This window comes from Lepidochelys kempii, chromosome 2 (genome assembly GCF_965140265.1).
Source record: "Lepidochelys kempii isolate rLepKem1 chromosome 2, rLepKem1.hap2, whole genome shotgun sequence".
NCBI lineage: Eukaryota > Metazoa > Chordata > Testudines > Cheloniidae > Lepidochelys > Lepidochelys kempii.
This window is the reverse complement of record NC_133257.1, coordinates 193,069,981-193,097,332: the sequence shown is the minus strand read 5'-3', so window position 1 is coordinate 193,097,332 and position 27,352 is coordinate 193,069,981. Positions and strand designations below refer to the sequence as shown.

Below are 27,352 nucleotides of genomic sequence, written 5' to 3'. Positions count from 1 at the left end.
GAGGATGCAGCAAAAGGAAAAGGGAGAACATTAGAAGACACAAATGGGAGGGGTCAAGAACAAATTGGGGTTAAAAAATTTGCTTGAAGGGTTTTGCAATGAAAAGACAGAATCAAAAACTGCAGCCATTAACTAACACAGAGCTCTTTAAATTTCCCCCTGGAAATAAATGTGGTTTATTATGCAGTAGAACTATGAGCAAGATTCCCAGCTGCTGTAAATCGATGTAGTTCCAAACCAATAAGATAAATTGATTGACGTAATTGATTGACATATTGAGAATATGGCCTGATGTATGGCTGTGGGCTGTTTTAAGGGAATACTGTGCAGATCCAGGAAAAGCAATCATTTATTTTTTCTTGTGCTATTTATGTATCTTCTAGACTTTCTCTGGAGTTTGGTGTTCTCCACATCCCCAGTAGATTTACATGTTATCCCTTAAATAATAATAAGTGTAATGATAAGACTTGATGCAGGTGGAAAATGGGAGTTCAGTGGATGAGAGGGAGGCTGATTTGCCTATTTATTTATTTTTTTCATTTTGCTCATAGTGATGCTGTGACCACTTGTTAACACAATACCATATTTAGGTAGGAAAGTTCTCTCACAAACTCTTGTAAGCCTCTGCTAACCACATCAATTGCACTTTAAAGCAAACCAACCTATACCAGACACAAAAAAAGAAGGTTGACATCAGATTTGGACCTGTGGGTGGAGAAGGAAAAATGAAGAGTTAGGATGTACTGAGATAAATCTTTAGGATTGGCCCAGTATGACTAATAGAGGGCCTGACCCATAGCCACTTTCCCATTAATTTCAATGGGCTTTGGATGAGGCCCATACTGCACTTGCTATATATAGCTCCTTTCATCCTAGAATCTCAGAATGCTGAGCAAATATGAATTAATCCAATTTAAATGAAAAAACAGTTAAGGGCCCAAACCTGCATTCTTTGTTGCCAAAATCTGAATAGGAGTTTTAGGTGTATAAGGAATGCAAGATCAGGGCTTTAATGTGGTTTTTTGGAATTTGAGGAAACTTTAATGCTATATATATTGTATTCACTCTATTGCTCATATTTCAGTGCTCATTTGTCCAAAGTTTAAACAACAGCTAGATTTCCTTTGATCAGACTCTACAACCATTCAAGCAGTGAGTTGATCTATGTTATTCTTGGTAGAATAAATCTTATTTTTGTACATTGTTTTAAAAATACCCACTTCAGTGTGAAATTTCCCTTTCCAGACACTGGTTCAATGATAACAAAATTGAGCTATATGCACCACAGGAAAAGATAAAAAAGAATCAATGTCTAAGCAATTTCAACAGTATCTTTTGATTTTGATGTCTAGTTAATTAGTTTATATCATGATGGATCTGTGGTCCTATTTTAAAACATTCTCAGTGAGGTACATCCTCTCCCCAATTGAAACGCTTCCTAATTGGAAAGAAACCAATACCAAGAAGAGCACAATTTACCTTTCCAAAATTTAGTTATGCTCATCACGTGGATTCTTAAAATATCACCATTAGCCTGAGGAAACCTTCTATAAAATGGAATGTTTTAAAAAGTCCAGTGCGGCAAGTGTAGCCTCTAACAATTCATCTAGAAAGACAGACATTACTTATTCAAAGGACGCGGGGGGACGGCCCAAAATTTAATCCAATTTTAAATTACTACCATAATCTGACTGTGAAAGTGATCTCCCACATCTTCACAGATTTTAGATATCACCTTATGATTAACCAGCAAGAAGATTTTCTAGGACCCTTTCCCATGGGTCATGGAAGGAGACCAGCTGGCCAGAAGATAGTTTTCCAGCAGGGTGATGAAGAAAAATGCAGAGACAAGGGAAGCAAAACAAGGGCAACCTAGAAGAAAGATCTGGTATGAATCCAGGGAAGAACTAGGAAGAGCAACTTGGGGAAAGAGGAAAGTATGAGATAGTGGACTTGCGTTGTTGACTTGGATACCAACAATTAATACAGGTTTTTCAGCAACCGAGCTGCTAAAATAGAGATAATATACTATCCTTTAAATAATCCATTCAGACAAGTGTGGGATTCCCTGGTTTTGATCAATCATGGATGCTTTCTTCATTGAACTGAACCTGGGAAGCAGAAAAGAGGAGTACTGCATAAATTATCACATGTGATAGGGCTGGGGAACTCAGGATCATTGGTGCTAATAAATATTTTCAAAATTATATTTAGGATTAGTAAACTTGATTGTGGTTTTATTTGTTTTTAAATCAGTTTCCTCTGAAATCCTACATAGGTTTTATGGTGACCGCTACTCATTTTTGAGCCTCTGACCATCTGTTTAGAGCAAACATTTGGACAGAATGTTTGGTCCAGAACAAAAGGAAAGTTTCTCATTTCCTTTTTTGCCATTGGTGGTCAGAGAAGGTTCATGATGCCTCAAAGTTCAAAATGCTGATCAACTCCTTGAAATGCTATTCACTTGAGAGGTATGTTTCTGTGCCGCATGAGAAATGATGAGTATGGAGCAGACTGTAAAAGGGAAAAGTCAGTAAAACTCAGAGAGAATGAAACTGCAGGTATAAAATAGAAGTCTCACATTTTCTCAATGAATTGTAAGGTGCAAACTGCCATCCGGTTCCATTGTATCCTCAGCACGCAGAGCCGAATACTGAGGTCCTTGTGTGGTAGTCCGTACCCCTGTATTCACCCTTCACACTCCATTGTAAAAATCTTTGTACAAGGTATGACTTGTGAGGTATCACTTGAAAACTCATACTTTGCTGATCATTATTGTACTGGTAAAATATGTGTGGCAACATTGTATGTAAAGTTATAAGATTCCACTGCATGATGTTACTAAAACATGTTCCAAATCTGGGGAGTGGCCAAACAAGCTCCTCAGAGACAAAAGACAAGCTGATGCCTCAGACAGGTGTAAACAAGGTCAAATGTGTCATCACCTGCTAAGTGGCCATTCATTGGCAGGAAAAGGGACATGGGTGAAAATCATACATTTTAGCAAAGAAACAGCATGGAGTTCCTATCCACGCAGTCTGCCTGTCACCATGTTCCCAGCTGGAGATGCTTCTCAAAGGAAGGAGAGGACTATACAAAGGAGGGGCAGCCATCCCAAATGATTCTTCTGTTTGTCTCTGCCCATGGCATTCATGACAGCTGAAGAACAATGGAGGGAGGAGGGATCCTGACTGAAAGAAGTTTAGCCAGTAGAACTGTTGAAACATGTGGTAAGAGAGACTTTGCTTTGAATTTACCTCAGCTTTGTTAAGGGCACATCTACGCGTACAGAACTGCAGCTACACCAATGCAGCTGTGCCACTGCAGGGCACCTAGTGAAGACGCTTTATGCTGATGGGAGAGAGTCTCTTGCTGGCATAATAAAACCACCTCCACGAGCGGCAGAAGCTATGTCGGTGGGAGAAGCTCTCCTACCAACATAGTGTTATCCACACTGGCACTTATGTCAATGTAACATCTGTCATTCAGGGTGGTAGTTTATTCACCCCCCTGAGCGACATACATTCTGCCAACATAGGTTATAGTGTAGACATAGCCTAAGTCAGGAATTAGTTAGCATTAGACATAGCCTAAGTTAGGAATTAGCATTTGACTTTTATTTTTCTTGTAACCAATTTTGGCTTTTATTCCTCATTACCTGTATTCACTTAAAATCTCTCTCTTTGTAATTAATAAACTTGTTTTATTGTTTTATCTAATCCAGTGGGTTTAAACTGAAGTGTTTGGGAAAGTCCATTTGGGATAACAGAATTTGTGCATATTTTTTCTATTAATAAAACGACAGACTTTATATGAGCTTGTACTGTCCAGGAGAAGGCTGAGCAGTACAAAATACAAATTTCTGGTGGAAAATCTGGGACTGGAAGTGTGCTGGGGTCACCCTGAAGTGTGTTACAGGCTGGTAAAAGCCTGGGTGTGATTGGCAGGTTGCAAAGGCACAGAGACATAGCTGGGAGTGACTTATATGTTAGAGGCTGTTGTGAGCAGTCCAGGAGTGGAGGAAACAACAGCAAAGTGGTATCAAGGGCACCCCAGATTAAACAGCAGGGGTGACACAGTTACTCACTAGTCTAGATTTTACCCTGGGTACATCACTCCTTGCATAGGGTCAGACTGAGGTGTTTAAGCCATGATACATGCAGGAGAAGACACAAGAGGGATCACACTGATTTGGCCTATATTCCTTTGGAAACCCCAGGGAAACAGGTCAACCCCACCACACACACACTTCCTCTCCCTGCACCCTTTTTAGGTAGCTGGTGCCCACAGGGGTGGTAGAACGGAACCGTGCCTGCTATTTCGACTGCCCCTGGCTCCTGCATCAGAGTGGTGGGGAAGGTTCCTTTTTGCCCTTTCCCACCCTTGCATATCTGTGCAGGGCCGGCTCCAATCAAGCTCTTAGTGGAAAGGCTCACTGGATTCAATAGGCGTTTGAGTGGAAACTGAGTAAAGATCTGGATTTAGCCAATGATTAAATTGTTGTGGGAAAATAACTTCACCCTCAGAGTTTCACTGTAAATACATTTTGCATCAGTGAGCTATTTAAGGAATCAGAGCAAACATAACGTATTTCCTTTACTTAACAGTTTTGATGGCTCACTTCTATGTTGCAGCTGAGAAGCTACCAAAATGGGCTCAGTAACTTTTCATGCACAGCATTCTCCATTGAATTAAAATGCCCTTATTTGGGACAGCTATTTTACTGGGATATTTCTCAGAGAATCAATTCAGTCTAATGATATCGAATGGTAATGACTGCTGTTTAGTCAGAACAGTGTTAGGAAAAACTCTACTTCATGGGGACAAATTCAGCTAGTTATACCAAGACATTAAGGGAGATTTAACTAGTCCTTATGTAACCCTTCTGCCCATCAGAGTTGGCAGCAACAAGGGCCGGGTCCAGTATCTAGGGGTTCCATTTCAATAACACAGTGCAAAACCGGCTCAAGCCAGTGACATGGGACAATTACATACCACCCCCCTGGGCACCTCTAAGAGGCAATACTTCCCCTCTCACAAGCACAGAGTCTGAGAGTAGCAAAAGCCTTTTAAGAAAGGAGGGAAACAGTGCAGCATTATGTTGGGGAAACACCACAAACAGGATTCATAACACAAACCCTGAGCCAAAGACCCACGCCAAGTAAGTTTGGCAGTGTCCTGTTCCCCTCAGAGTCTTAAGTCTAGCAACCCAAAAGTCACACAACTCACAGATGCTGTCCTTGGTCAGTGCAGCCCCAGAGTTCAGAAGTTCATCTTTAGATTTCACCCTCCCGAGCCTGGGTGGAAATGGGGGAGGTATGGAGGCACCTTACACTCTCCACTGCTTGGGCCCTCAACGGCTGATTGCCACACCTCTCTGTGGGGTTCTGCTCCAGTCCTCTCTGCTGGCCGCACCTCTCCACTAACCATCCCACTGGCTGCACCTCTCCGCCAACTGCTCACCAATATGTCTTCAGCCCCCACCCGCCACACACACACACACACACACACACACACACAACTCAGCTCTCAGCTGTTAGTAGGGGAGCCTCACTGCTGGTGCACCTGGATAGTCTTCTTTCATCAGAACCACTAGCTCAGAGTAGGTCTAATGCTTAGACCAAGGTATTTCAGCTCTGCTGCACATAACAAGACTCCTATTTGAGTTTAAATTAGCTGTTATTACACAGTGGAGAGAGGCAGGGTCAAGGTGGCATTTAAGGGGTGGGTGAGGGCATACTACCAAATACAAATACTCATCCCCAACCTCTCTGAATTCACTGGGCTTTGGAACCCATGTCCCTTGCCTAGCAAGTGCTACTTAGTTGAGGGTGAGTCCCTCAGTTATAAAATGCCAAGTACAGTTCTACTGTCCTTGATTCACATAACCAGGATAACAACCCTTTATTACTCCTGCCCCAATAACAGGGAGACTGGGGATCCCACAGCAGCCAAAGTGACCATTTGGGCAAGCAGTCCCATCATGCTAGGCAGTGTGGGTGTGCCCAAGCAAAAGAGATCAGCCCCTGGAAGTCCTTTTCCACAGCTCACCGCCAGACGTCAGGGGAGAGATCATTCTGGCTGCTTAAACTTAAATGGGGTGAAATTCAAAGGTTTGGTCTTTTTGTAGAAACCATCTGATATTACCAGCTACAGTTAAAAGTACAAACTAACCATATGGGACTGATTTTTTTTCCTGTTTAATCTCTGTTTAAAGGTAATTTTTTTAAAAGGTTGTAGCAAAATTATTTTAGTGTTTTATGAGTTCACTGAACTAGGAGAAACAATGCACTTTTCCCAACTTCAAGAATCCTAACCACAGTCTCTGAGACAGGACTACAGCCAAGACGTCTATGGTTGAAACAAACATAGTTCTCAGTGAACACCAGGCCTTTCATGGGTTTTAATTAATCTGGTTTTGATTTACCAGACTTCTGGCCATTTAAAATGACTATGCATGGCTCATGAGCAGTAGACATTCCTATACAGGCCACTTTTATATTGCCCTTGTGTGGACAATATAAAAGTGGACTTTGTGGATGTTGTCTTTTTTTACATTCCCCACCTCTGAGTGCTTAGCTTTGGGATCTTAAGACTAGACTCTGATCCCCTTACTCGTGCTGAATACCACCGTATTCCATGAGCAGTGCCACTGACTTTGATGGGACTACCCATGGAGTAACATGATACTACGTGTGAGTACGTCTGCCCCTTAATGTTACACTAGTATAATTTTTAAAATTTAATCTCCTACTTTAAAAAAGGGGAGGGGGCAGGGTAATATGTAGGAAAAAAGAAAATACATAAGTTGTCTACCAAGCCAAGGACCACTGATACCAAATATTTTCATTAGATAACACCAGATTTGAGTACCAGCTAGCCAAATGAAAGTTACTTACCAGTGATTCTGTGCATCCTAATTTTCTTTTCTCTCTTCCTGGTAGGTGGCAGGCACCCTTTGTCCTTTACTGACAGTTCCTAGGGTGGGAGAGGAGAAAGAGATCTAAGTTAATCAATATCCTTAAAGATATTCTAGACTAAATTTCAGCCCAGTCCCTTATGAACTGACTAAAATTTTAACTTCTAATATTTAATTCATTAAACTAAGATGCAATTCATTTTAGACTATGAGCCTTATCCCAGTCAGAGTTTTGCCTGTGCAATGGATGTAGGATTGAGCCCTATAAAATGCAGGAGCTGTAAGGAACATGCTGACTATGCATCTACAATTGTTGACTATTGCATATTTTTTTCTCAGCAAAGTTGAATGAATGACCCTTTCAGTCACTCTGTTGCCTGCCTTTCTTTGATCACATTACAGGGGTTAAGCCAGATGACAGGTTCACACTAATAGCACATATTAAGCCTGCCCACTAAATCTTTAAGCATATGGAATGGGCTGCAACAGTGGCTCTCAACCTTTCCAGACTACTGTACCCCTTTCAGGAGGCGGATTTGTCTTGTGTACCCCCAAGTTTCAGCTCACTTAAAAACTACTTGCTTACAGAAGTGTCACAGCCCACTATTACTGAAATTTTAGTTTGTACTGACTTCACTAGTGCTTTTTATGTAGCTTGTTGTAAAACTAGGCAAATATCTAGATGAGTTGATGTACCCCCTGGAAAACCTCTGTGTAGCCCCAGGGGTACGCATACCCCTGACTGAGAACCACTGGGCTGGAGAATACACGATGTTGTCAGGGAGTTACAGGGGACGGAGGAATCCATAGAGGACGTTGAAGAATAAGAGTGTGATTTGTGCAAAGTTCTGAAGACTACTGTAGAGCTAGTCTGAAGCTAATAGAGACTTCTCAGAATGAGGCTCATTTGCTCCAGTTTCTAGGTACAGAGACAGCGTGGCTGTGATTCACCTCACTTACACTGGTGTAACTCCATTGACTTCATGGCTTACAGCTATGTAAGTGAGAGACTAATCAGGTCCTATGTCTCTGTGGCCCTCTTAAAGTATTTTTTTAATCTAGTTGCTTCCTGATTTACTCTCCATTAGTGATTATCATCGCTGTGGTAAGGATTTATAGTCCAGAATGAGGAAGTCTGTTTGCCATTGGGACTGTATTTTCATGTACCAAGGCCCTTTACTTTACTTGTCTGCTTTTCTAGAGACCAGACAGGGTAGTAAATTTACAGAACCCGCTATGCTCTTAAAAGAGCATAAACATTTATTCAGGTCCCCTCAGAATCAAAAAGACCATTGGTTAGGACACCCGAGCCAGGACAGAGACATTGACATGGATGTGCAAAAAACAGAGGCTCTCATTCTAGACCCTGGGTGGCATTTTAGCACTGGTAGCCATTGTTTCGCACTTCTTTTACTCAGGAAAGATCACTTTGAATCTGACATACACTTTGCCACATCCTAACAGGAGCATGAATTCAGGAGAACAGTGTGATTTAGCAGCACAGACACAACAAGTGGGCAGTAGACGAAGTTTGACTCTGCAAATCAGCAGCAAACTCAGCTTCTTCTATGGAAGGTATTTAGAACAAGGGAAATGAAAACATGATCACCAAAGTCTTAGCTGGGATAATTACTTTGCATTCTTGTTTCACTAAAGTCACCTGATGATCCTAATGCAATGCAGTTGCTTCCACTCCACTCTAGTAGCTTTAACCCCGCCATCCCTGTTTAAAATGCACACTCACTATCTGAAGAATGGTGGTGAGCACACTCTGATAGCAGCCATTCTTCCACCCAGATATTTATATACAAATCTGGTTTGATCTGTTTTCTGATCTAATTTACATCCTATGCTTTAAAACAGTCACTAGCTAAAAAACAAAGTTGCCAATGAGTACATCTGGAAGGCCTATTCAAGCAAAGGATTACAGTGGATGATATTAAAACAGGGCTTTTTGGGTGTTGGGAGGTTGATTTAAGAGGTTTACAGGAAGTTCAAGGCTCTAGATCTATTTTGAATGACTTCCCTGAGGCAATCCGGTAAGTGAAACATAATCACATAATGGAATTGTTCTGGAAAAACTACTGGCTCGGGAGGCTTGGAACACAGTAGGTCCAGACCTGTGACCTCATTTTTAACATCTTTATTAGTTATCTGGGAAAAACATAAACAACACACTCATTACACTGGCTGATAAGGGTCTTATGTTTAAGGCATAGATGGCATTATTTAGTCTAGAGCAGCGTTTCTCAACCCCTGAGTCGTGACCCAAAAGTGGGACGCAAGAATGTATGAAAGGGTTGAGAACAAACTTTAAAAACAGATCATATTTTGCATACCATGTTTTTAAATAGATGCCACTTAAGCTTCACCTTCTGTTAACACTTTGGATACCAATCACGTTATTAGAACATGGAGGTGCCACCATTTAGCCAATTGAATGCAAGGTGTGAAGAGTTATGGGAAAGACTGAGCTAGGGAGAGGGGGTCTCATGTCCCAGCCCCCCCAGCTGACTGCCTCGGGTAGGGATTATTGGCCTGCTAGCCTATTTCTGTGGCCTCTGCTGGCACCCAGCTGCCTCACAAGCAGCCCACCACGCTGCTTGGAGGACATGTAGCAACTCTGGGGAGGCAGGTGAGAGAGCAGGAGACGGAGACCTGTAGGCGAGGAAAGCAAGTGCAACCCAGCAGGAGGGAGTTGCCTGGGTCTCCTGCCCAGACCCAGCACAGTCCTTGGGTGCCGCTGAGTAATTTTTGGCACCCCAGGTTCATCACCCGGGTTTGAGCTGTAGCAGCCCCAAGAGGGAGGTCACCCCCAAGCAGCCCCTTTCCAATCCGGGGCAGCTGGTAAGCACTGGGGCGGATCAGAAGGGGGATTATTCCTGCCTCACAAAGCAGTGGCAGATAGTGGAGTCCCAGGGGGCTGTAGTCCCAGAGGAGGTGTAGGAAGGGGAGAATCTCTGTGGGGTGCCTTTGCAGCCAGTGCACCTCGCACTCTGCAAGTGACCTGGCCCCGCGGTGCCCCACATGTGCCCATGCAAACTTCCCCTGGTGCTCAGGTTGCTCGCGGTGGGACTGGGGTTGGCCATGCACACTGTGGACACACGGGCCCTGCTGGTAGCGGCATGGGGGCTCGCTTGGGGGCTGAGCACACCACGTTCAGCCTTTCCCGAGAAGTTGACAGAGTTCGACAGCTCAAGGCAGCCAGGCCCAGCACCCTGCAGAGTGCTGGGGCGGTAGAAGGCAGAGGTAGAGGCTCCAGGGCTGCTCTCCACTGTGGGCTGGTACCCTGCTCCTGGGAAGGCTGCACGGAGCACCAAGGGGTGGGTGAGGAAATAAATTGGAGGGAGGCTACTGTGATTGCAGGGTCCAGGACAGAGCTAAGGCTTCATGTGCAAGACAGTGGGCGGGAGGGGATGATGGTGCTGCGTAGTGGGTAATAAGTAGTGGGGGCAAAATACTTGTGTGTTTTCTCCTTAAGCTATTTCCTGGGTCAGGACTGGGTATCAATGTTTACACCATGGAACTCCTGGGGGAATTCTGCACCAAAAGATTAAAAATTCTGCACACAATATTTTAAAAATATTCTGCAAAATTCTGCAAATGTTATTTGTCAAAATAACACTATATAATCACACCAATTTCAATTATTTTGGTAATTTATTTCAAAATACCTGTCAGCAAGTAGGTCTGTAACAATACAGACACACAAAAAATTTCCCCCAGGAGCAGAAAGTTAAAGAAACCCCACGACAACCCAGTTCCTGTTTCTCTCCCTACCCCTGAGCCCAGCAAGGGGTCCAGACACTCACATCCACTTTCCCCTAGAGCCCAGCCTCGTTCCCCCCACCCACTCACCCAAGACACTCACAAACCCTACCTTCCTAGAGCTCAGGGATCCAGAGGAAGAAACTGCCTGATGCTGGGTCCTGGGCTTGCACGGAGTTTCCTGTGATCTGCCGCCTCCTTCCTTCAGGGTGTGCTGTGAACCTTACAGTTCCCTCCCGCAACCCCTGGCCTTGTCTGCTATTTGCGAGCTGGGGTCTGCTGGGTCCAGCAGCTCCTGGTGCAACCAACATCTCTGCAGCCTATTTCTATGTGGGGTGGAGGAAGAAAATTCTGCATACCCAACATTAATTTCTGCAAAATTCTGCATTGTGCAGTGGTGCAGAATTCCCCCAGGAGTAAAATGGGTCCTGGTTCAAAAAAATTGAGAACCACTGGTCTAGAGAGAAGTCGGTTAAGTGACCTGGTGGGAGAATTCAGACTATATGGGTTAGTATGAAACTCAGCATGATACTCTATTTGAGGTAATTGAACAGATGAGAACTAAGGGCACAAGAACAAAGGGGCATAGGTTTAAGTTAAGGGAGAACAAAGAATTTAAGGGGATAATGGAGTTTATTAGTATTTTTAGGTATGTGTTAAAAGTTCTCAAAACCCCAAACTCACCTGAAATCAGGAAGGTTGGATGTCCTGCTCAAACGTCAGGTCAACAAAGCTTGGCAAACCTGGGCACAGGCTGTTTGTACTGCCCTCCCTTCCCCACCCTATCTTCAGGTGTAAGGGATAATGCCATGTCCTTCCCTGTCCTTGATAGGGTCCAGTGGTAACATCCAAGAATCTTCATATGGCAACTCTCACTGTAGCAGGATCTTTGTGTGGCAGATGGGTAAGTGCTATTCCCCCATGGCTAATGCAAAGTGTTTTCATGGGCTGGGTTAGAAAGAGCCTGGCCCTGCAATATGGCCGCAGGAGGAGGGAGGGAGACTGACTGCGTCTTGGTCCTAATGGACCAAATAATTTGAAAGTTGTCCCATAGGACAGGACAAAGGCTAAGAGATCCAAGGGAACTGTGCCCCAACTGTCTTGCTTTCATAGTCTGGGACAGGCAGAGAAGTATGCCCATAGGGTTGGGAAACTCAGGGAAGCTGTGCCGAGAAGACTAAGGCTAGATTAGTGGTCAAGGTCTAAGAGGTATGTATTCACTAACAATAACTACAAAGATGGTATTTAATAACAAAATGTGATGTTCATCCTTCTGAACCAAGGAAGAACAGGAGTTAGCATGTGTGAACCTTGCCCCTAGGTGACAAGGCCATTTTCTGTCTAGTTGCCTCCTAAGCTGATGGAAAATTCTCCCATAGAATGGAAATTTAGTCAGCACTTAGCAGTAGCGTGCAATTTTATGGAGCCTGGGAGATGCATTACTGGAAGAAAGGGAGCAATGAACAGCCCCAGTTACAGAAAGTGCTGCCCAGAAAAATAATAAATTCAGGACAAAAGAACTGTTCAGAAGATGCTCGCAGATCATGGTGATGAGTGCAGTATAAAAACCCTAGGTAGATTAGAGAGACAGAAACTCCTTTTTACTATGAACACATTCAGAATGTGCAGTCGTATTGGCTTTTCTTTAAAATTCAGCTTAGGAGCTACAGCTCGGCATCACATGTAATATATTCTTGGTGGAGTGAGAGTGGCACCCGGTGGCCACAGGGCTTCATCAGCAGCCATTGTCTTTGTGTTCCTTTTGCATGTGCAATACAGTAGACGTGACAATCTGTGGCACTTCTTACTGCAGTACTGATATAACTTGCTTGGCTAGATCAACAACTGCTGGCCACAATTATTAGTGTAACCTACACTTCTTCTGAGCCCCCCATCATGCTAATTATACCCAATTTAGACTTCCATTTAATATCAACTTGGAATTTGGCCATGAATGCCACTTAGTCATAGGGCAAGTCCATTGTACAGTATTTCCTATCCACACTCTTACAGGGGAATTCCTGTTTCACCCTATTGAAAACTTTATTTTAATCTTTTCTCCCACAAGGTTAAATGTATTTCATCAATGTTTGCCATTATGCCAGGGATAGTATGAATTTATTTAATCCGTTACCAAGGCCATAAAATGATCAAAGTCACAATTGTCTTGGAAGAAAAATATTTTATTCTCCCTCTGTATGTTTAGGAGATCTCCTCTCCTCCAGCAGGAAATGAATTCTGCATCTCTCTGAGCCTTGTGTGCCCCATGCATAATAAAATATTCTCTGAGGCAGAATTTCAGCCAGCAGTATTCCTCAGATCACTGGCTCTCGGAGAGGAGGAATTTTTGGTGTGGAAGGTCTCTGTGTGATAGAAAGAGAGAAAATAATAGCTGGTGATGCATGAAAACACCTCCAGTCCAGCTAACAGTGTCTTCTCATTGTCAGTGCAGAATACATATAATATATGATACAATATAATAAATATCTGTAATATAATAAACAACTGTAATATATTAAACAACAACAACCAAGAGAGATCTTGCAGCACAGTCATTGGGTTAAAGAAGACTTTGAAGGGTCATCAGGGCAAGAATGAGCAAGATGTTGCTGTGTACCAACTTACCATGCTAGGTGGATTTAAAGTAGACTTGTCCACTGGCATCCACTAAAATGAACAGAAGGCTAAGAAAGAGGGATTCTATTTTGTGTGCGCCTCTGTGAATCATCAGGCCATGGGGATCTACAGGAACAGCTCATGCATGAAAGAGAAAGCAAAATAATGTTTCCTTGCCTTTTCCACTTGAAGTCTCCTGTGGCTTAGGACCTTGAGCCCTTCCATCTAGCAGAGGGGATCACAGAATTCACCCTGTAAAGCCCTCAACACCTCCTATGAAGAGCTGAGTGATTGTAGTTAGAGCCCTGCAAATCTGCGGATACCCATGGACCCTGTTTGCGTATCAAATGAGAATATAAATGTTCTATCCATGCAGGGCTCTACTTGTAATGCTTGGCAGTACCAGGTGCCTTATGAGGAGTGGGGAACCATGCATTCAGTGAGGTAGTTGTTTGGCAGGCATCTGTAGCTCTGTGTGTGTGTGTGTGTGTGTATGTGTGAAAATGGCATTGTTTGCGATGGATTGGCATGAGTTTGGTCTCCCATAGCACCCCTTTGGCGTGAGACAGGACCCTGCACTCACCTAGCCCCCGGCACTCAATGTTAGGACAGCACAGAGCCAGATGTGGGAGACTCAGCTGAGTCCCATGGGAGTCTCCCCTTCTGGGGCTAACAAAGGTCCAAGAAAGGGGGGGACCCCAAAACATCTAACTGCCAGAGGCAGGCCTCCCTCCTTTCCTTTGAGGACCCTCCAGCAGGCCATAGTCCAGTCCAGTGCCCTCAGGCACATCACTCATCAGTTCTAAAGTAACCATTCTGGGTCTGGCCCCCCACCCATCCCCTCAGGCATCTCAGGTAGACAGTGATCATGTAAACAGTCATCATTCTCAGCCACACCCTTCTCCAGGAGTTGGATTTTGATGACGTTCTATTTCCTTCCTAGGGCACCTGTTGACTGAACTGTGTTTCTGCTTTTCAGGCCCTACGCTTCAGGCCTGACCATGCCTTGAAGATGTGGCGGGGCCAGGGCTGCGTGAGCTCATAACAGTTCCTTAACCTTCACCTGGCCGGTGTGGGATTTGTACACCCTGTCACATGACTAGATAAGGTAGTACCAATTTCTGATTTTCTCACTGATTGGAAGGGGGTGGGAGAATGACAGAGGTAAGGTCATTTGGATGTCTTGTTTGCAACAGTGCAGCCTTACCTCGGCTTTTCACACATTTCTAATTTTTTTTATTATTATGGACGCTAACATTCTGGAAGGCAATAGAACTTTCAGACCATTCATATGTGCCTGCAATCTTAACTTCCCCTTGCTGAAGTTTGGATATAGGACTTTAAACTTGATTCATGCTGAATGATTTTCACCCAGCATGTCCCATGGAACTATGTATAACTAAATGTACATTACATTTCACTGATTTTTTTTTTAAATTAGTGAAAATAGTGAAATCTGACAATTTTTTCAAAGGTTAGAATATTTCTTTAACCTTGCTGACATTGACTGAATGGCTTAGATCCCCAAAGGTATTTACAGTAACTCCTCACTTAAAGTCATCCCAGTTAATGTTGTTACATTGCTGATCAATTAGGGAACATGCTTGTTTAAAGTTGTGCAATGCTCCCTTGTCGTTTGGCAGCCGCCTGCTTTGTCCACTGCTTGCAGGAAGAGCAGCTCTTTGCAGCTAGCTGGTGGGGGCTTGGAACCAGGGTGGATCGGCAGCCCCCCCATCAGCTCCCTGTTCTCCTAAGTTCCCTGTGCGGCAGCCACCCAGCAGGCTATCAATTGCCGGCAGTTCAGCTGTCCCTGCCCCCACTGCCATGTGCTGCTCCTGCCCTCTGCCTTGGAGCTGCTCCCTGGAGCCTCCTGCTTGCTGTGTGGGGTGGGGGCGGGAGAGGAGGGCTAATGTCAGGGTGTCCCCCTGCTCCTGCACCCCGCTTACCCCATCTTCCATAGAGCAGGGGGAACACACAACAGGGCTCAGGATGGAGGGAGCTTCCTGGCAGCAGCTGCCATCTCAGCTTGCTGATTAACTTAACAAGACAGTGTACTTAGAGTGGGTCAGCATACTTAAAGCAGCAATGCGCATCTCTCTCACACACACAGGGTGTGTGTTTCTGTCTGCCATGCTGTCTCCCCTCTCTCTATTCGTGCTGCCTTGTAGAGAGTGAGGCTACATTAACATCAATGAGTTAATCCTTGAGGGCTCAGCCAATTGCTAGTTCATCATTTAGCAGTAAGGCATTCCCTGGGAAATATCCCACCCTCTGACTTCATCACCTCAACCAAGCTTCACAATCATCATCACTGTGTGTCAGTATTAAATTGTTTGTTTAAAACTTGTACTGTGTGTGTGTGTGTGTGCATGTGTGTGTGTGTGTATATATATAGTCTTTTGTCTGGTGAAAAAAATTTCCCTGGAATCTATCCGCCCCATTTACATTAATTCTTATGGGGAAATTGGATTCGCTTAACATGGTTTTGCTTAAAGTCGCATTTTTTAGGAACGTTACTACAACATTAAGCAAGGAGTTACTGTATTTAGGTGCATTGATTTCAATGGGAACTAGCACCTAAATGCTTTTGAGTATCTAAAACAACATCTTTCATGACGATAAACTGTGAAACTAATTGCTGAAGCACATAATTATAAAATGTTGTGACTCCTATTAATTCAAGTTAACAAACCAAATCATATTCTGATTCTGTCTAATTGATCAGCCAGAGAGTCTGGGCCACAATAATTCAAAGAACTTGGGTATGAAGGGGAAGAAAACCCTTTAAAAATTATATGCAGTTAGACAAGAAGCTAATGCAAAGACTTTAAGAAGAGAAGGAATGTGCTCAGACAAATACCTGTACGGATCCTAATTGTTGCATTCTGAACTAGTTTGGTATAAGTAAATGGTCCTGAAAACAAAGAATTTTCAGTAATTTAATAATGAAAAAACAGGCGTATTTGTCAAGTCTGTTTAGCTGAGCACTGGTCTCAACAAACTAAGGTTATGTCTACACTGCACTTTCGTCTGTAAAACTTTTGTCGGTCAGGAGTGTGAAAAAACACATCCCTGACGGACAAAAGTTTTACTGATGAAAAGTACCGGTGTGGACAGTGCTCTGTCGGTGGAAGACGCTCTCCCACCAACAAAGCTACTGCCCCTCGATGCAGGCGGTTTTATTTTGTTGGCAGGAAAGCTCTCTCCTGTCGACAAAGAGCGGCCACACTGTGTACCTTACAGCAGCATGGCTGTAGCAACACAGCTGTGCCGCAGTAAGGTGCGCAGTGTAGACATATCCTAATGCTCCAGAGGTGGTAGAAAGGAGTTTTGATAAAGGACCCAAGATACCTGTCCATCAGACGCAGTTGAGTGTTATAATGAAGTGCTAACAAAGTAACTAATCCTGGGAAATGCTTAGCACCTACAACTCACATTGCCTTCACTGGAAGCTGTGGTTCAAGCCCAAAGTGTGTAGAAAACAACTTGGGCTTTGTCTACATCAGCACTTTTGTTGGCAGAACTTTTGTCCGCCAGGGGTGTGTATAAAAACACATCCTGGACCGACATCAGTTTCACTGACAAAAGCACCAGTGTAGACAGTGTTGTGTTGGTGGGAGAGGGTCTCCCGCCAAAATAGCACTGCTGCTCCTTGGGGGTGGATTAATTGTGTCTCTCCTGCCAGCACAGAGCTTACCTGTGTCGCTGTAAGGTCTGTAGTGTACACATAGCCATAGAAATAGTGATGGTTATAGGATTCAGAATGCTACCAGTCAAACCACCACTGCGTGACACAGTCCAGTCCAGATTTAAGAGCACAGTGATATTGCAGGACTGGAGAACATAGACCATCTATAACTAACCTTATCTGATCATTTTTCTGTAATGAAAGATGACAGAGGGAAGAGAAAAGCATAGCAACCGACCTCGCACTGACCTACAGTCGCTAAGAGGATGTTGAGCAGACAAACATACACTAAAAAGAAATGGCAGAACTGCTTGGAGACAGCAGGATACATTAGTTTAATCTGTCCCCATGGATTCATTAGTAATTGTATTTACTCCAAAAATGCTAAAGTGTATTACAATACTAAAAGACAAACTGCCTGATCCACCATGACACAGCGGAAATGTCAAAGCCAGAGAATAGGCAGTGGTGTTGTAGCCATGTTGGTCCCAGGATATTAGAGAGACAAAGTAGGAGAGGTCATATTTTTTATTAGATCAACTTCAAAAATAAGCCAGAGAAGAAAGACAACCAAAACTGATTATCTGAAAAGGAATAAATCCGTTCTGTGGCAAGATATGCTAATGAGGAGAGGTTCTAAGACAACTCATGCTAAATATTGTCCTAATAAAATAACCTTGATGCACAGCAAACTAAAGTATCTCAGTAAGTGGGGAAACTAACTTTACAAAATCTTCAGTAACCATTTGCTTCTCACCGTTAAGGAAATATTATCATTCAAAGGAGCTCAAAAAACAGAGAGGACAAAATATTGAGTTGCTCCCAATGTAAAATGAAAAGGAGCCAGATTCTGTATTTATTTACTCTGCAGGTCAATAGAATTACTTCTGATGATTTACACTGGTATAAATGAGATGAGAATCTGGCATTGGGTAGCAGCAGCTGGCATTCTTTCTTTGCAAACTAAGGTGATATAGGGCAACACTTTCAAAACTAAAAAGAAAAGGAGTACTTGTGGCACCTTAGAGACTAACCAATTTATATAAATTGGTTAGTCTCTAAGGTGCCACAAGTACTCCTTTTCTTTTTGCGAATACAGACTAACACGGCTGTTCCTCTGAAACTTTCAAAACTAGCCACCAAAGTCATTCTTGTGAGGTAGGAATGCCCGTGTTCAAATGAGTACTTTTGAGTGTAAAATATGCGCTTATGTACCAAAACTGAATTACTGCGAGAAGAAATGGATAGTTCCATGTGTCAGTATCTATTTGCATGAGCAGTCACCTGTTTTACACACATGCAATTATCTGTTTGCATCTGCACTCACAAATTTTGGCAGATGCAATTTGAGCACTTATTGTTGAAAATTTGGCCCATAACGTCCTGGGCCTGTAAGAATTAGAGGAACTATGCAAAGTTTGCAGGCAGGGATCTAGTTGTTGTCTCTGAATCTGTGTTCTGTGCAATAAAGGGCAGAATCAAAATGTAGTGATGCAGCCCCCTATTTTCAATACATTGTCCAGAGAGCCACTGGTATTCTAGTGTGGCATATAAAGGAGATACTCCTTCCTCTTCTGCTCCTTCTTCCCCATTGAATGGATCTTCCATCAAAGGCCAGATTGTGCAGATAAGGCACAGGATTGCACTGGGTGTGATGCAGAACCGGGGAAACTCTGGGAGGCCTATCCTTTAGGAGGATGCACCGTGTGCTACTCCAAAAAGGGCTAATGTAAGGGGAAGCACAGGAGACCACAGTTTCTCCTCTGCTGAAATCAGGGTGAGAGCTCCCGCTGTTCTTCCTCTCCCTGCCTTGGAGGAGCCCTGTTCCCTCTCATCTCTGGCTTTCAATGAGAGCTGGTGAATCTGAAGTTGGGAAAAGTAGGAGTAGTAGTTAGTTGGCTGAGGAGTTTCTAGAACTTCCATCCTTCCCACCAGTACGTGGAGTAGCAGCAGTAACTGACAAGGGAAAAGGAGGTGTCCCAGCCAGATGTCCCTAAATAGATAGATTTTGCAATAAATCTCTCTTCTCAAAAGTCCAGATATGCAGGAAATTGCAGCAGGCTTTTCAAAAATTTCCAGAGAAGAACCATTCCAATTTTTATTTGTTTTTACAACAATATTGATTATCTATCCTGGCCGAAATTGGGTTGGGTAGTTCCAAGGATGTGGCTGGTTGGCTGTGGTTTAAAAGCACAGTATATAAAGCCATGGAAGCTCAGAATCAGTGAGTACACAATTTGTTTACTTTTTTTTCCAGGCTTGATCTACTATATCCTAAATAACTGCACACTTTATTTGTGGAAAATTTTAAAATCAGAATACCTACGCTAGAGATGTTTCAGTGGATTCACTGAATTAGTCCAACGAGCCACTGAATATTTCCACTCAAAACAAATAAAGGGATTTAGTTTGCTCAGGATTTGAGTTCTCGTGTAGGCTTTGTGCTGGTCCTCTGCAGAGGGGTGAACTTCACCCAATGGGGCACAGCAACGTAATGACTCGCTGTAAAATAAGTTATGTTCATTTTACACAAGCATTAATTTTCTATAGATCCCAAGACCTAACATTGTATTAAGAAACTACCATCGCTGTAACCATCTTATGGCATACATATATAGGCTCAGCAGAATTCTGTTTTTAAAATTTTAACAAATAATATGTTTTAATCTATTTTTTATCAACTTAAATTTTCATAGTTGTGGGAAATTTATGGAGGGGTCCGACACAGGAGGTTCAGACAACAATTATTTAATTACAGGAGATGCTGAGATTCAAAGAGTTAAAGCTTTATAACCATTAAAACACAAATCACATGACAAACTATACAAAGCAAGAATCCTTAAATCAGACTCTAAGTTCTGACACAAGGTTTTGCCTACTTTGCCTAGCTGTAAATTTCTATTATTATTGATGGAAATATTTTTTATTGGTTTGTGAGTGTCTGGCTAAATCAATGTTCCAAGCGTACAAATATGTATAATTTTAATTAAGTAATAATGGCAAAGCACATCCTGATAGGAGTCTCTAGAGGGGAGGTATATATGGACATACTTAATTTAATTTGTTGCCCTTATTCGCCCGAGTATTATTTTTTTAAATGTAAGGCTCCTCTTTATAGCAGTACCGGACGCGGAATTTTCCACCACTACATGGCAGCCTTTAGCTGATCTAGCTGATCCCACTGCCTTGGCTTTTTGGCCTAACACAAAGCAGAAGAGAGAGCGCAGGCATATAATGTGTGGTGCATCTATATTCAGAATGATACTTCTGAATGAGATTACATTCTAATTTGTTTATATAAAAACCTATTTATTTTCACCATTAATTAGCCATTATTAATTGTGCATATCAGAGCTCTTTTTGATATGAATCATCAGCCAATAAGATCTCAGTTGAGACAATAAGTATAAAGGATAGATTGTTTCTGTGTTATTGGAATGTTCTGTACTTACAAAGAGGATAAAAACGATTACTAACTGTTTTAGGCGTCAAACAAGTGGACCATAGCACTGTGTCAGCTGTTCTGGCGATATTTTGAAACATCCAGAATTGATTTGCTTCTAAAAGCAGGTTTCATTTAACAGCCTAACCTCTAGGGGAAGTTAATGATCACTGACATGGTTTTGAATAAACTAAAAATATAAAATCCAATAACATCAACAAAGCAGAGGTTACTTAAGCTTAAATAATTATAGGAAAGGTTACTTTTATCATTCAGAAACTCTATTTCAAAGTAGACTGCAGTCCAGAATGCCCATAGTCATCTTTTGCACTCTCAGGGTATGTCTACACTACGGAATAAGGTCGAATTTATAGAAGTCGGTTTTTTAGAAATCGTTTTTATATATTCGAGTGTGTGTGTCCCCACAGAAAATGCTCTAAGTGCATTAAGTGCATTAACTCGGTGGAGCGCTTCCACAGTACGGAGGCTAGAGTCGACTTCCGGAGCGTTGCACTGTGGGTAGCTATCCCACAGTTCCCACAGTCTCCGCTGCCCATTGGAATTCTGGGTTGAGATCCCAATGCCTGATGGGCTAAAACATTGTCGCGGGTGGTTCTGGGTACATATCGTCAGGCCCCCGTTCCCTCCCTCCCTCCGTGAAAGCAAGGGCAGACAATCGTTTCGCGCCTTTTTTCCTGAGTTACCTGTGCAGACGCCATACCACTGCAAGCATGGAGCCCGCTCAGGTAACCGTCACCCTATGTCTCCTGGGTGCTGGCAGACGCGGTACGGCATTGCTACACAGTAGCAGCAACCCCTTGCCTTGTGGCAGCAGACGGTACAGTACGACTGGTAGCCGTCATCGTCATGTCCGAGGTGCTCCTGGTCGCCTCTGTGAGGTCGATCAGGAGCGCCTGGGCAGACATGGGCGCAGGGACTAAATTTGGAGTGACTTGACCAGGTCATTCTCTTTAGTCCTGCAGTCAGTCCTATTGAACCGTCTTATGGTGAGCGGGCAGGCGATACGGACTGCTAGCAGTCGTACTGTACCATCTTCTGCCGAGCAGCCATGAGATGTGGATGGCATGCAGTCCTTCTGCACCGTCTGCTGCCAGCCAAAGATGTAAAAGATAGATGGAGTGGATCAAAACAAGAAATAGACCAGATTTGTTTTGTACTCATTTGCTTTCCCCCCTCCCCTGTCTAAGGGACTCATTCTTCTAGATCACACTGCAGTCACTCACAGAGAAGGTGCAGCGAGGTAAATCTAGCCATGTATCAATCAGAGGCCAGGCTAACCTTCTTGTTCCAATAAGGACAAAAACTTAGGTGCACCATTTCTTATTGGAACCCTCCGTGAAGTCCTGCCTGAAATACTCCTTGATGTAAAGCCACCCCCTTTGTTGATTTTAGCTCCCTGAAGCCAACCCTGTAAGCGCCCCTCCCGGCGTCAGAGCAACGGCAAACAATCGGGCATCTGAGAGTGCTGTCCAGAGCAGTCACAATGGAGCACTCTGATGGGGCTAAAACATTGTCGCGGGTGGTTCTGGGTACGTATCGTCAGGCCCCCGTTCCCTCCCTCCCTCCGTGAAAGCAAGGGCAGACAATCATTTCGCGCCTTTTTTCCTGAGTTACCTGTGCAGACGCCATACCACGGCAAGCATGGAGCCCGCTCAGGTAACCGTCACCCTATGTCTCCTGGCTGCTGGCAGACGCGGTACGGCTTTGCTGCACAGTAGCAGCAACCCATTGCCTTCTGGCAGCAGACGGTGCAATACGACTGGTAGTCGTCCTCGTCGTGTCCGAGGTGCTCCTGGCCACGTCGGCTGGGAGCGCCTCGGCAGACATGGGCGCAGGGACTAAATTTGGAGTGACCTGACCAGGTCATTCTCTTTAGTCCTGCAGTCAGTCCTATTGAACCGCCTTATGGTGAGCGGGCAGGCGATACGGACTGCTAGCAGTCGTACTGTACCATCTTCTGCCAGGCAGGCAAGAGATGAGGATTGCTAGCAGTCGTATTGTAAGAACGATAACTTAGGTGCACCATTTCTTATTGGAACCCTCCGTGCAGTCCTGCCTGAAATACTCCTTGATGTACAGGCACCCCCTTTGTTGATTTTAGCTCCCTGAAGCCAACCCTGTAAGCCGTGTCGTCAGTCGCCTCTCCCCCCGTCAGAGCAACGGCAGACAATCGTTCCGCGCCTTTTTTCTGTGCAGACGCCATACCAAGGCAAGCATGGAGGCCGCTCAGCTCACTTTGGCAATTAGGAGCACATTAAACACCACACGCATTATCCAGCAGTATATGCAGCACCAGAACCTGGCAAAGCGATACCGGGCGAGGAGGCGACGTCAGCGCGGTCACGTGAGTGATCAGGACATGGACACAGATTTCTCTGAAAGCATGGGCCCTGCCAATGCATGCATCATGGTGCTAATGGGGCAGGTTCATGCTGTGGAACGCCGATTCTGGGCTCGGGAAACAAGCACAGACTGGTGGGACCGCATAGTGTTGCAGGTCTGGGACGATTCCCAGTGGCTGCGAAACTTTCCCATGCATAAGGGCACTTTCATGGAACTTTGTGACTTGCTTTCCCCTGCCCTGAAGCGCATGAATACCAAGATGAGAGCAGCCCTCACAGTTGAGAAGCGAGTGGTGATAGCCCTGTGGAAGCTTGCAACGCCAGACAGCTACCGGTCAGTTGGGAATCAATTTGGAGTGGGCAAATCTACTGTGGGGGCTGCTGTGATGCAAGTAGCCCATGCAATCAAAGATCTGCTGCTATCAAGGGTAGTGACCCTGGGAAATGTGCAGGTCATAGTGGATGGCTTTGCTGCAATGGGATTGCCTAACTGTGGTGGGGCTATAGACGGAACCCATATCCCTATCTTGGCACCGGAGCACCAAGCCGCCGAGTACATAAACCGCAAGGGGTACTTTTCAATAGTGCTGCAAGCTCTGGTGGATCACAAGGGACGTATCACCAACATCAACGTGGGATGGCCGGGAAAGGTGCATGATGCTCGCATCTTCAGGAACTCTGGTCTGTTTCAAAAGCTGCAAGAAGGGACTTTATTCCCAGACCAGAAAATAACTGTTGGGGATGTTGAAATGCCTATATGTATCCTTGGGGACCCAGCCTACCCCTTAATGCCATGGCTCATGAAGCCGTACACAGGCAGCCTGGACAGTAGTCAGGAGCTGTTCAACTACAGGCTGAGCAAGTGCAGAATGGTGGTAGAATGTGCATTTGGACGTTTAAAGGTGCGCTGGCGCAGTTTACTGACTCGCTTAGACCTCAGCGAAACCAATATTCCCACTGTTATTACTGCTTGCTGTGTGCTCCACAATATCTGTGAGAGTAAGGGGGAGACGTTTATGGCGGGGTGGGAGGTTGAGGCAAATCGCCTGGCTGCTGGTTACGCGCAGCCAGACACCAGGGCAGTTAGAAGAGCACAGGAGGGCGTGGTACGCATCAGAGAAGCTTTGAAAACCAGTTTCATGACTGGCCAGGCTACGGTGTGAAAGTTCTGTTTGTTTCTCCTTGATGAAACCCCCTGCCCCTTGGTTCACTCTACTTCCCTGTAAGCTAACCACCCGCCCCTCCTTCTTTCAATCACCACTTGCAGAGGCAATAAAGTCATTGTTGCTTCACATTCATGCATTCTTTATTCATTCATCACACAAATAGGGGGATGACTACCAAGGTAGCCCAGGAGGGGTGGTGGAGGAGGGAAGGAAAATGCCACACAGCACTTTAAGCACAGCACTTTAAAAGTTTACAACTTTAAAAGTTATTGAATGACAGCCTTCTTTTTTTGGGGCAATCCTCTGCGGTGGAGTGGCTGGTTGGCCGGAGGCCCCCCCACCGCGTTCTTGGGCGTCTGGGTGTGGAGGCTATGGAACTTGGGGAGGAGGGCGGTCGGTTACAGAGGGGCAGCAGTGGCAGTCTGTGCTCCAGCTGCCTTTGCTGCAGCTCAACCATACACTGGAGCATACTGGTTTGGTCCTGCAGCAGCCTCAGCATTGAATCCTGCCTCCTCTCATCATGCTGCCGCCACATTTGAGCTTCAGCCCTGTCTTCAGCCCGCCACTTACTCTCTTCAGCCCGCCACCTCTCCTCCCGGTCATTTTGTGCTTTTCTGCACTCTGACATTATTTGCCTCCACGCATTCGTCTGTGCTCTGTCAGTGTGGGAGGACAGCATGAGCTCGGAGAACATTTCATCGCGAGTGTGTTTTTTTTTCTTTCTAAGCTTCACTAGCCTCTGGGAAGGAGAAGATCCTGTGATCATTGAAACACATGCAGCTGGTGGAGAAAAAAAAAGGGACAGCGGTATTTAAAAAGACACATTTTATAAAATAGTGGCTACACTCTTTCAGGGTAAACCTTGCTGTTAACATTACATACATAGCACATGTGCTTTCGTTACAAGGTCGCATTTTGCCTCGTCCCACCACGTGACTACCCCCTCAACCTTCCCCCCTCCCTGTGGCTAACAGCGGGGAACATTTCTGTTTAGCCACAGGCAAACAGCCCAGCAGGAATGCGCTCCTCTGAGTGTCCCCTGACGAAAAGCACTCTATTTCAACTAGGTGACCATGAATTATATCTCACTCTCCTGAGGATAACACAGAGAGATAAAGAACGGATGTTGTTTGAATGCCAGCAAACATACACTGCAATGCTTTGTTCTACAATGATTCCCGAGTACGTGTTACTGGCCTGGAGTGGTAAAGTGTCCTACCATGAAGGACGCAATAAGGCTGCCCTCCCCAGAAACCTTTTGCAAAGGCTTTAGGACTACATCTAGGAGAACCGCAAATGCCAGGGCAAAGTAATCCTTTCACATGCTTGCTTTTAAACCATGTATAGTATTTTAAAAGGTACACTCACCAGAGGTCCCTTCTCCGCCTGCTGGGTCCAGGAGGCAGCCTTGGGTGGGTTCGGGGGGTACTGGCTCCAGGTCTAGGGTGAGAAACAGTTCCTGGCTGTCGGGAAAACCGGTTTCTCCGCTTGCTTGCTGTGAGCTATCTACAACCTCCTCCTCATCATCATCTTCTTCGTCCCCAAAACCTGCTTCCGTATTGCCTCCATCTCCATTGAAGGAGTCAAACAACACGGCTGGGGTAGTGGTGGCTGAACCCCCTAAAATGGCATGCAGCTCATCATAGAAGCGGCATGTTTGGGGCTCTGACCCAGAGCGGCTGTTCGCCTCTCTGGTTTTCTGGTAGGCTTGCCTCAGCTCCTTCAGTTTCACGCGGCACTGCTTCGGGTCCCTGTTATGGCCTCTGTCCTTCATGCCCTGGGAGATTTTCACAAAGGTTTTGGCATTTCGAAAACTGGAACGGAGTTCTGATAGCACGGATTCCTCTCCCCAAACAGCGATCAGATCCCGTACCTCCCGTTCGGTCCATGCTGGAGCTCTTTTGCGATTCTGGGACTCCATCATGGTCACCTGTGCTGATGAGCTCTGCATGGTCACCTGCAGCTTGCCACGCTGGCCAAACAGGAAATGAGATTCAAAAGTTTGCGATTCTTTTCCTGTCTACCTGGCCAGTGCATCTGAGTTGAGAGTGCTGTCCAGAGCGGTCATAATGGAGCACTCTGGGATAGCTCCCGGAGGCCAATACCATCCAATTGTGTCCACAGTACCCCAAATTCGAGCCAGCAACGTCGATTTAAGCGCTAATCCACTTGTCAGGGGTGGAGTAAGGGAATCGATTTTAAGAGCCCTTTAAGTCGAAATAAAGGGCTTCATTGTGTGGACGGGTGCAAGTTTACATCGATTTAACGCTGCTAAATTCGACCTAACGTCCTAGTGTAGACCAGGGCTCAGATAATGCTTGGCAATTAACATGTAGTTTGTACCTGCTGAATCTAACTCTAGTTCTTGCATTTCTTACTCAAAGAATGGTTTCATCAGATAAAATATTCACCGTCAATGTGACATCAGCTACACAGAAATGAATCTTTCTGTAACCTGGATACCAGCATGTCTCAGGGTGTATGAGAAATAGGATTAGATACTTAACCATGTTGATTTGTTGCTCAATGCACTGGGTTAATTGAATGCCCAAATTTGGGGATACTATTATTTATTTGTATTACAGTAGTACCTAGAGACCCCAGAAAAGACTTTGTCCCAGGTTTTGTACATACAGCTGGTAAGAGACCTGAACAGGTCACAATCTAAATAGACAAAACAGACATAAGGGAGTTGGGACCAAATTGTTTTCTACTTCACATTTGGCATGGGATGTAAGAAGTGTTCACCTTCCTATGGAAGGGTATCTGTCAGCAGGTGATTGAGCAGTGGTTTGGACATATTTCCTTCTTTTAAATGTAGGCCAAAGATATTTTTTGTTCAATTCAGGTCAGACAGTTCAAAAAACAAATGGTGCTTTGCTCCCTGGATCTATCCATGATCCAAGCTGCATTCCCTAATGATACTACTCATAGTACCTTCTCACAGTAGATAGTCACGCTCTTCATACGATGAGCATCACTCTTCTTTTATGTGTTTTGGTCAGTAATGAAACAGTTTTAAAAGTTGACATGTAAATTACTATCATAAGGCTGCAGAGCTACCATGTCACTGAAATGACCTACGTACATTACAGGCTCTCTGCACTCAGATTCCACGTTTCCATTAACCTTTTCTGTGAGCTGCTGAGCATCGCTCAAATAAATTTGTTAGTCTCTAAGGTGCCACAAGTACTCCTTTTATTTTTGCGAATACAGACTAACACGGCTGCTAGTCTGAAACCTGAGCATCCCTTGTGAGTTACCCTCACCTCCTACTGGCTTAGAGTATCCACCACACATTTGAATGATATATAAAGAATATATATAATAAACATGATTAAGGGTTTCTTTGCATCCATAGGGACTAGATTTCTTTTTTAAATGAAAGCT

At 44.4% G+C, this 27,352-nt stretch overlaps 2 protein-coding genes across 2 annotated transcripts in view; both read right to left on the bottom strand.

The window, feature by feature from the left end:
* Positions 1-27,352, bottom strand: part of RPL14 (ribosomal protein L14) — a 247,912-nt gene that overhangs the window by 75,528 nt on the left and 145,032 nt on the right. The gene's annotated exons all lie outside the window — the stretch shown is intronic.
* LOC140907937 (uncharacterized) lies at positions 24,222-25,971 on the bottom strand. The gene is made up of 2 exons (XM_073335029.1): positions 25,331-25,971; positions 24,222-24,742 (listed from the first exon to the last, which is right to left on the bottom strand). The coding sequence occupies exons 1-2, from the start codon at positions 25,911-25,913 to the stop codon at positions 24,222-24,224; spliced, it is 1,104 nt and encodes a 367-aa protein (XP_073191130.1). The 5' UTR covers positions 25,914-25,971.

What these genes read in the sequence shown, in the direction of transcription:
- LOC140907937 (XM_073335029.1), bottom strand. Translation starts at nt 25,913, where the DNA reads ATGCAGAGCTCATCAGCACAGGTGACCATGATGGAGTCCCAGAATCGC. An exon ending in AGGCGGAGAAGGGACCTCTG is followed by an intron (nt 24,743 to 25,330) that starts GTGAGTGTACCT and finishes TTTCTCCACCAG; the next exon opens with CTGCATGTGTTTCAATGATC.